General features: G+C 48.0%; 1 protein-coding gene across 2 annotated transcripts in view; it reads left to right on the forward strand.

Moving 5' to 3' along the window:
* LOC143321391 (nucleus accumbens-associated protein 2-like) overlaps window positions 1-8,742 on the forward strand; it is a 13,054-nt gene extending 4,312 nt beyond the window's left edge. The window contains exons 1-8 of one of the 2 annotated variants that reach the window (XR_013077217.1): window positions 1-181; window positions 635-852; window positions 2,065-2,324; window positions 3,712-3,888; window positions 4,160-4,265; window positions 7,124-7,221; window positions 7,530-8,233; window positions 8,317-8,379. The exon at window positions 1-181 is cut by the window's left edge and continues 426 nt beyond it. Coding sequence is in view for 1 of the 2 variants with exons in the window: in XM_076731699.1 (XP_076587814.1) it covers window positions 1-181; window positions 635-852; window positions 2,065-2,324; window positions 3,712-3,888; window positions 4,160-4,265; window positions 7,124-7,221; window positions 7,530-8,173 (1,684 nt within the window). In the remaining variant the exon portion in view is untranslated. Of the gene's footprint in view, window positions 182-634; window positions 853-2,064; window positions 2,325-3,711; window positions 3,889-4,159; window positions 4,266-7,123; window positions 7,222-7,529 lie in introns of both variants that reach the window. The other variant, XM_076731699.1, reaches the window with a different exon arrangement.
* Window positions 8,743-10,541: the final 1,799 nt, after the last annotated feature.

Below are 10,541 nucleotides of genomic sequence, written 5' to 3' on the forward strand. Positions count from 1 at the left end.
GTGTTTTCAGCAGATTCTGTCCTTCTGCTACACGGGACGCCTCAGTATGGCCGCCAGTGAGCAGCTGGTGCTCATGTACACCGCCGGGTACCTGCAGATCCAGAACATCGTGGAGCGAGGCATGGAGCTGATGATGATGAAGGCCTCCTCCTCCTCCTCGCCTCTCTGCTGCGACTCACAGGTGGGTAGGACCACGTCCATAGGGCTGTATATAAAGTCAGTCCAAGTAGTCCAGATAGAGAATGCACAGGTGAGTCTCTTTCGTACGAACAAAGGAAGCATTCGTCAAATGGAAACCAGCAAACGTGTTGCTGCCTTAAGAGCTGAGAGCTGAAGTCTAGCAGCATCTTGTGGACATTAGATGAACTGCAGCTCAGCACACTTTAAATCTGAGGCTGCTGATTGGTTGGAACTTTCTCTGGCCAAACCCCAACCAATGATGTCACAGCTGGTGTCAAAAGTAAACGTTTTAACCTGTACAGCTGTGTTTATTTCTCAGGGCCAGTTCATGATGATGGTTGACGATTTATTATCAATAGAACAGCAACGTGAGAATCCTGAAGATACATTTCAGTGCTCTTCACTTCATTCACATCTTGTTTTGTCTTTACTTAAACACATTGATGAATTATAGACGACCTCGGCAGACGAGCTTGGAGGCTTCGACACCCCGGCGGTCCAGCAGCAGCACAGCGCCCCCCAGCTGCAGGAGGCCAGTCCAGACCAGCCGTCCCTGAGCCCAGAGGAGCTTCTTTTGGCCGTCAGCAGGATCAAACAGGAGAGAACCGACACGCCTCCTGCTGAAGAGAACGGAGGAGGAGCAACAGAAGGAGAAGGGAGAGAGGAGACCAGGTGACAACAAACTGGAGTTCACTTTACATCCATACGATCATTTTAGGGCGTCCTGGTGGTTCCCAAAGTTTTTGCATTGTGGCCCTCTTCAGCAGCTGCATATGTCTCCCAGTTTAACCAGTTTAATCGGTGACTGGTGTTTTTCCTTGTTCAGTTTGCAAACATTTTCTAATTCCTAAATAATCTAAATTCATTGAGTAGTTCACGAGAAAAACAGCACAAACAAGAAGAAAGCCTGAAAAAATGTACACACCAGTGAGGACCTTGTATCACGTCATCCTTCCTCTTATTCAGCAATTTAAAAAAACAATTTGACCAACAAAGATCAACATTGTCCAAGTGTCTCGATTAAAAGAACTCCGTGGTTGTCCTTGTTAACAAACCATTCAGTGTCTTTATCCTTCAGACTTAACATACATGTTCAATGCACCTTCTGCATTGTTTACGTTCATGTTTGCTCGCTGGTCCTCTTGTTCTGCCAGAGCATTGCTATGTTTCTTGGTGTGCTACCACGTCCAAATGTAAACCAGTGGAAAAGTGCAAAGCCTTCATGAGGAATGTGAGTCACACCATCGCATGCTTGTGATTGTGCCAGAGATACAAGCAACACAGGGACTTGCTCATTGCTCCTCCTTCTCTTTAGTGGTGCTAGTGATCATAAATTCAACGAGGTAAAGTAGGTACGAGGTACGAGTCAAAAAACAGAGACCACATTCATGATGGAAAAACTACCTGAATAAAATGTGCATAGATTAATTTGATAAAAACAAAATGGAGACCTGGTTTGAGAGAGATCTGAGGACAGTCGGACCAGCCATCCAGAACAGGTACAAACACAGACACTATGTCCATAAAGGTCAACCCAAATTTTTGACCATATGCACTGTAGCTGTTTGTGGACTCCTATCTGACCATTTAGACACGGTTGGACAACAGATTCATTTCAGTCATATCCCAGCCTTAGCCTGGACCCAGTCTGTTGCCGGTCCTGGATCTGGTATCCATCGCAAGGAACTGAGAGGACCAGTTAAGACCTCCAACTCAGAGCTCTGTCACAAAAAGTACCCATGATGATAAAGTACCAAAAATCTTTTCATCTCTTCCTTCTGGAAAAATAAATCATTTCTGCAACAAAAGCAAACAGCCAAACATTCAGAACCCTGGTTGTCATCTGTCTCTTCCTGGTCTAACCTGATCTTGTTCTGTCCTCAGAGTGGACATCGCTGGGGACCTCCAGTCGTCCAGGAGCAGTGCTCTGTGTTACCTGGGTACAGGTGGAGGTTTGGTTCCGGGGCTGCAGTCCTACCTGCTAGCAGGCGGGGGGCGCTCCAGTCCAGGTGGCTCTAGCCTTCCCACAGACTCCCCTCCCTCTCACCCCCCCACTGAGGAGGATCTGGAGGAGGATTATTATGGGAACACAGTCCACCCTGGACTCTACCAGCACATCTATGGACATCCTGGAAACCCCTACAGTAAGTTACACCATGGTACACCCTGATCCCAGAACAGTTGGGACTCAAAGTATACATGTATGCATATACTGTATGTATGTATGTCCGTATATAAGTTGTAGCTGCCTGAAGTTAGACTTGGACTAGTTAGAGATGTTTAGCCCTGCAAACTCAGCCCTGATATTTCCTGAGCTTCCAGAAAGTCTTGTCCCTGGAACAGGGACTTTTGGGGATCAGGGTCTGAATTTAGACGCAGGCAAGTTCCTGAATTTCTGAAAGAGTTTTTGGGCAATTAGAAAGTACTACACCAGCCATATGGTTTAGATGCATACCATGTAACTACAATGTCCCGGTTTGATCCCAGCCTCTGACCTTTGTTGCATGTGGTACTCCTCTTTCTCCCTTTACTTCCTGACTTCCTGGGAAATCAATATCCCAGAGCAGGAACTTTTCTGGGGGCCAAAAATGATGGCAAAGGAACAAACTTTAGAGGCTAGTTTCTTTGATCAAAATGCAGGTAAGCCTCTGGGAGCCTGCACACTGGCAGCATCTTAACATGTCAACTGGGTGGGATACAACACTTTTCCTGCCAGGATCAGTTGATTGGCCACTGCACTCTGACCACCTTCTGTTCACATGACACATCCAGCGTCAGCGTCAACTGATGGAAATGATGGATGCACTTTATGTCTCTAGACCTCAGTAAACACTTGGCAGTTTGGAATCGTCACATGTAAATTTGATTAGACCTGCAAATGAGGCGTCATCCTGGTGGGCAAAGTCCGGCTTTACTGCACTCGAAGCACAGAGATGAAACGGTCTGAACACATCTGAAAACTAACAAAAGAATTTCTATCATACGTACCGTGACATGTCTTAAGTGCTCATCATCAGTTCCTGAGGCCACAAGTGAATAAAACATGCTGTGAGACACGACATAAAACCTTCACATACTTCCATGGATGTTCTTAACCAGTTTCTTTGTTGGAAGAAAACCAGTTTTCCCATTTTATTCTGCATGATAACAAATAAAATCTAAATGTTTAGGCTTGTGCAAATTCTGCCACCCCAAGCAGACTCTCTGGAAGTCCAGACAAAGTCTACTTGCAGCCACTCGTGTACTTGATGGATTGTGGATTCGGACAGACTTTAGCACTCGAGGACTTACAGGACACTTTCCTGAAAAGTCTGTGAGTGCCAGAAAGTGTCTGCAGGTGTGAGGAAGTCTGGACCAAAGTGTCAGTGTTTCCTTAAAACAAGTCTTACCCCATTGTTTTCTCATTCGGCACAGTCAGAGTTTTCTTCTCCTAGTAGACATTAACAGAACTGCGCTTATTTTTGTTTTACATTTCTGTTGTTATGCCTCCTGCTTATGCTGACCCCTTTCATCTGTTTCATATTTTGCCAGTCCCAGAGAAGATGGAGATGCTCTCTCTCCCATTGGCTAACGAGCGTCGACCCTGTGTGTTGGTTGGTCGGGACAACATGGCGCTCCCTGCCAGTCTGATCAGTCAGATAGGGTATCGCTGCCACCCGTCACTCTACACTGAGGGAGACCCGGGAGAGAAGGTGGAGCTGGTGGCAGGTAGGACAACCAGAATTTTGGACATGATGTGGAGCAGTAATTTTTGTACTCAAGTGGATATAATGCACCAGTTTTCGACACAGCTCCTGTCGTCCTTTAAGTTGCTAATGTGTTGATTGTCATGGCAACGTGATTGTTATGAATTAAAGACAAAACTGTCTGGAAGAGCTGAGAGAGGCAGACAGCCTGAGATGAGTTTCAGAAACCATTGTGTGTTATACACTGTCCTCTGTGTGTGTGTGTGTGTGTGTGTGTGTGTGCGCACACTCAGGCTCAGGTGTGTTCATGACAAGAGGTCAGCTGATGAACTGTCACCTGTGTGCCGGAGTCAAACACAAGGTGCTCCTCAGGAGACTGCTGGCTACCTTCTTCGACAGGTGAGCTGTTAAACTCTGCTCAACAACTGTTTCATCTCTGTGAGTCTACTAAGAGTGAGATCTGCAACCTGGTTAGCCTAGCTTAGCATGAAGACTAGAAGCGGGGGGAACACTAGCCTGGCTGTATTCAAACTGTTTAAAAATGGACTCTTACCAAAGAAAGACAGGAGAGGACGGACTTGTTTAATTAACCGAAGGAAACATAAATGAGGCGTTCCAGATTATTCAATGAGGATGACTTCTTAAAGCTCAGCTTAGCTGGTATGTTGAGTTTTTAGCAGACAGCGTGAGACCAGCTGGCTGGTCTCACAGTGCACGCGACGTAACCGACTGTCGTTAGCAAGGCCACCAAAAAATCGGCTCCAACGCCTTCATGTTTCTTTAGTCCCTTGAGATTTCCACAATTTACAGCACTTTGATCACTTCTAACCATGATGAAGATGTCCTGCTCCAAGTCCGTCTCGTACAGCTTGACAAAAATCTTTTGAACGTTTTGGTGTACTTCAGAACGATATTTTTGGGTGTACACCTTTGAAGTTGATCCATTTTTGTGCAGCTCTGAAAGGTTTACGTCTAAATCTAATACCCATGTTTGCATACCTCTGAATCTGATGAACAAATACATTTATGATATAAATGATGTAATAATCTGTTTTTTTATACTTTTAAAACAGATAACATGTCACAAAGATAAGTTTGTTGGTCTCCTCAGAACTGATGAGCATCCAGTTTTGGGTCATATCAGCTCCTTTCGGGCAGAGTTTGATGCAAACTACGTCGGTTTGCTCGGTGTGTGTTCCACATGTGCAGATGTCATCATGGATTAGTGACCCACACAGGGGCCAGATACTGTTTATGGTGACCATATTGGACTGTATCAGTGGGCAGTGTCATCTGGCCTGTTAGCACCCCCCCCCCCCCCGGTTTGCTCTCCGTCAGTGTGAACTGTCACCAGCATCATTCAGCAGTTTACTCACAGACAGCAAGAGTTCATGTGTCTTATATGTCTCAAATCTCAGTGTGAAAGCCTTCGTTTTTAATATGTTAAGATCAGGTTCATTCAAGGTTTGGGTCCCCTTTAGGCTCATACAGGGTTTGGGTCCCCTTTAGGCTCATACAGGGTTTGGGTCCCCTTTAGGCTCATACAGGGTTTGGGTCTCTGGAGGCTCATACAGGGTTTGGGTCTCTGGAGGCTCATACAGGGTTTGGGTCCCCTTTAGGCTCATACAGGGTTTGGGTCCCCTTTAGGCTCATACAGGGTTTGGGTCCCCTTTAGGCTCATACAGGGTTTGGGTCTCTGGAGGCTCATACAGGGTTTGGGTCCCCTTTAGGCTCATACAGGGTTTGGGTCCCCTTTAGGCTCATACAGGGTTTGGGTCTCTGGAGGCTCATACGGGGTTTGGGTCTCTGGAGGCTCATACGGGGTTTGGGTCTCTGGAGGCTCATACGGGGTTTGGGTCTCTGGAGGCTCATACAGGGTTTGGGTCTCTGGAGGATCATACGGGGTTAGGGTCTCTGGAGGCTCATACGGGGTTTGAGTCTCTGGAGGCTCATACGGGGTTTGGGTCTCTGGAGGCTCATACGGGGTTAGGGTCTCTGGAGGCTCATACGGGGTTTGGGTCCCCTTTAGGCTCATACAGGGTTTGGGTCCCCTTTAGGCTCATACAGGGTTTGGGTCCCCTTTAGGCTCATACAGGGTTTGGGTCCCCTTTAGGCTCATACAGGGTTTGGGTCTCTGGAGGCTCATACAGGGTTTGGGTCTCTGGAGGCTCATACAGGGTTTGGGTCCCCTTTAGGCTCATACAGGGTTTGGGTCCCCTTTAGGCTCATACAGGGTTTGGGTCCCCTTTAGGCTCATACAGGGTTTGGGTCTCTGGAGGCTCATACAGGGTTTGGGTCCCCTTTAGGCTCATACAGGGTTTGGGTCCCCTTTAGGCTCATACAGGGTTTGGGTCTCTGGAGGCTCATACGGGGTTTGGGTCTCTGGAGGCTCATACGGGGTTTGGGTCTCTGGAGGCTCATACGGGGTTTGGGTCTCTGGAGGCTCATACAGGGTTTGGGTCTCTGGAGGCTCATACAGGGGTTAGGGTCTCTGGAGGCTCATACGGGGTTTGGGTCTCTGGAGGCTCATACAGGGTTTGGGTCTCTGGAGGCTCATACGGGGTTAGGGTCTCTGGAGGCTCATACGGGGTTTGGGTCCCCTTTAGGCTCATACAGGGTTTGGGTCTCTGGAGGCTCATACGGGGTTAGGGTCTCTGGAGGCTCATACGGGGTTTGGGTCTCTGGAGGCTCATACGGGGTTAGGGTCTCTGGAGGCTCATATGGGGTTTGGGTCTCTGGAGGCTCATACGGGGTTAGGGTCTCTGGAGGCTCATACGGGGTTTGGGTCTCTGGAGGCTCATACGGGGTTTGGGTCTCTGGAGGCTCATACAGGGTTAGGGTTGCAATTCTTGACCTTTAAGTAACTCAGCCACCGTTGTGATTGGCCTGTGGTAAATCAGTAAGCAGTTATCTGATTGGGTGACCAGATTTAACCTCAGCCAATCAGTCGACAGATGCTTCAAAGTTGTGTGTTCTGCAAACATTTTGAATATTTTCAAAATGAGCCGAAAAGAGGCCGAGTGTCACATCCAGACGGTCTGACAGACATCATGTGACATCAGCAGACATCATGTGACATCAGGCTGCGTTAAATATTCCAGAACATTCAGGCGCTCAGCAGCTTCTCCATCCAGCTGCTGCTTTACATAACAGCTCTGTCACATCGTCGTGGGGGGTGTGTGTGTGTGTGTGTGTGTGTGTGTGTGTGTAATCTAAAGCTGGTATAGGTGCTGATTGGGTTGTTATGGTATCCATAGAAACACTCTGGCCAATAGCTGTGGGACAGGAATCCGCTCCTCCACCAATGATCCGAGCCGAAAGCCCCTGGACAACCGAGTGTTAAACACCGTCAAACGTAAGACACACACACGTATAGAGAAACACACACACACACGCACACACACACAAGCAGTGTGACTCATGGATTTATGTCTTTTTACTGTATTTTAGAAATACTGAGACATTTCTCTCCTCTTCTTCCTCCTGCTCTTCCTCCTCCTACTCATTGTCTTCCTCCTCCTTTCCTTCTTATTTCTACTTCTCCTCTATCTTGTCCACCTACTCCTCCTCTTACACTTCTTCCTCCACATCGACCTCCTCTTTTACCTTTACCTCCTCTTCCTTTCTCCTTTTCCTCCTCCTCTCCCTCTTCCTCCTCCTCAGTCTATTGTCAGAACTTTGCTCCTAACTTTAAGGAGAGTGAGATGAACGTCATCGCGGCCGACATGTGCACTAACGCCCGCAGGGTCCGTAAACGTTGGCTCCCCAAGATACAGTCTCTCCTCCCCGATAGTCTCCCTGCCTCCTCACACCCCCGCAAGGGCAAGAGGGGAGGGGGAGCTGGAGGATCAGGAGGAGGAGTTCAGGGAGGAGAAGGGGCATCGCAGCCCAGTGGCAGCCCCTTCGAGCTGGACCTGCGGCAGCTCAGCGCCTCCTACCTCGGCCTGGAGGCTCCGTTGTACACAGAGCGACGCGAGAGAGAGGCGGCAGGGGAAAGGGAGAGGGAGAAGGAGGCCCCGGCCGCCCTCCTGCCTCACCTGCAATTTGCCGGGTCTCGTGGGGGAGGGGGAGGGGGAGGTGGAGGCGGGGGGCAGGTGGAGGAGGGGCTGATGGGAGGTGAAGCAGATGGGGGAGGGAGGCTACAGACTGATCAACCCCCAGACCTCCCCCTCTCCCTGTCCTCCACCTCCTCCTCTTCCTCCTCCTCCTCACACCCCTCTCCCCAGCCTGCAGAGCCCGCCCCTCCTCACAGGGGATTGGCCGACACAGATGAGAGGGGGGTGGAGCCTCTGGAAGACAGCCAATAAGCTTTCTATCGCATCTGCCTACCTGTATGTAAATAACACAATAGCTACCTGTCCCCCCACCTGTCTGTCTGACCTACCTGTCTGTCTGTTCCTTACCTCATTACCTGTCCACCTGTCTACCTCTCTGCTCCCAGTCTGTCTACCTGTCTGTCTGACCTACCTGTCTGTCAGTCCCCGCCTGTCTGTCTGACCTACCTGTCTGTCTGTTCCTTACCTCATTACCTGTCCACCTGTCTACCTCTCTGCTCCCAGTCTGTCTACCTGTCTGTCTGACCTACCTGTCTGTCTGTTCCTTACCTCATTACCTGTCCACCTGTCTACCTCTCTGCTCCCAGTCTGTCTACCTTTCTGTTTGACCTACCTCTGTCTGCCCGTCTGTCTGTCTGTCTGTCTGCCTACTCCTTCTGTCTGTCCTCCTGTCTGTCTGTCTGCTCGGCTCTGCTGCATGTTAACGGCCTCCTGCAGTCCAGCACACAGGCCCATAGCAACAGGACTGATGATGATGATGATGATGATGATGATGATGACGATATTCACTATGATAATGACAATAAAGCTTCTTGATAATCAGACTGTTTCTGTCATCTCTGTTTGATCTGAACAGAAACCTTTCACCACCTCACCTGTCCTCCAGCGCCCCCCTCAGGACAAACATGTTTAGCTCCACCACTGTTCAGACTGCAGCTGCCCTTTCTGTCACATGCAGCGTGCACCTTGAACTTTGACCTTTGTGCTCATATGTACGTCCGTCGCTGTCCAGAGTGCGAAGCAAAGAGAACACGTGCAGTGTGGATTGCAGTGAATGAGCTGTCATCTGTCAGTGCTCTCTGCGTCGTGTCTTTTCAGCGGCGCAGAGGATTGTGGGTAAGAATAGTCAGAATGCAACCAGACGCAGTGGGACATCCTGGTATTTTTGGCGTGCTGCATGTGATATACTATGTATAGGAACTTACTAAATCTGTGTCTGGCAAACTAAATAGTATGGCAGCATGAGTACTGGAATGCTACGGAGCCCCTAAGGGGACATGGGGGAGAAAAAAAAATTAATGGGTGAAAAAAAAAACGACGAACCTGAGAGATCTCGCAAAACAATTGTGAGTTTGCAAGTTTTTTCTTTTAAAGCAATGTGCCCCCGGGTCAGTGACCGGAAAGAAAACACACACAACGATGGAGTATACGCATCCTCCGTGGGAGTTTATTGAGTTTTATTTTGGTATGGGCCTCACATACAAAGACATTAAATCAGTTCTTGGCTGTAGACATGGCTTTGATATAAGTGAGAGACATAAACCTTTGTGAGATTCTTCATCCGCATGACGTCTTCTTTTGGGACCTCTCTTGAGAGCAGGAACCGCTGCAAATCGTCCTCCATAACGCTGCAAATCGTCCTCCATAACGCTGCAAATCGTCCTCCATAACGCTGCAAATCGTCCTCCATAACGCTGCAAATCGTCCTCCATAACGCTGACTCCCAGGGGTGATGTTGGGAGCTCCATCGTTGTGTAGCTTCCAGTTCTACGTGGTTCACAAATATCTCGCATTTGTGAGAGATCTCGCAATTATTTTTGTGAGATCTCGCAAAGGTTTGTCGGTTTTTTTTTTCCATCCATCTTTTTTTTTTTCTCCCCCATGTCCCCTTAGGGGCTCCGTAGGAACGCAGCCCAAGAACACAGTGAATAAACCATTAGGCTGTTTGTTCAGATTATGTCTGTATGAACTCTGCAGCAACTTAAAACTGTCAGAATTGGATTTGATGAGAGCTTCGACTCATCAGGATGAAAAGAAAGACGCTCAGATGACGATCATCGTCCTCCTCTGTCTCATGGGTACAGCCATCTGAGCTACCTGTGGGTTTAAAAACAGTGAATTTACCTGCATATGCCAAAAAAAGAGTTTATTATTTGAACAAATTTGAAATAATTGACTATACATAGTTTTATACAAAAACATATATTTGAAACTGATATGAATCTTCAGGCGTGTTGGTGGTTTTCATTCTGTTTCAGCTGTTTGCATGAAAACACATGACAAACAGTAAAGTGGATTTCTTTCTGCTCCTGTTGGATGCTTTAAAGAAAAGCTTTCTGTAATTATGATCACTTTCATCACTGTTGGACTGGCGGGTCTGCTGCTCTCTGCCCACTGTGGAGTTTAGTCGTGTCAATGGGAGTAAATGGTTAAACAGAGCTTTGATAGAAATCTGAAACAAATGAGCCGAGAAAATAATGAATGACTTTCAGCCTCGTTGAAAATGAGATAAGTGTGCTCTTAAAGCACAGACTGACTCTGAGCTCATGCTGTATTTTTATTACATGTATTTTTAATATTCGTGTGTCTGCTGCTTCAAACACTGTGATGCTGCCGTCTG

The sequence above is a fragment of the Chaetodon auriga genome, chromosome 5, assembly GCF_051107435.1.
Source record: "Chaetodon auriga isolate fChaAug3 chromosome 5, fChaAug3.hap1, whole genome shotgun sequence".
Taxonomy (NCBI): Eukaryota; Metazoa; Chordata; class Actinopteri; order Chaetodontiformes; family Chaetodontidae; genus Chaetodon; species Chaetodon auriga.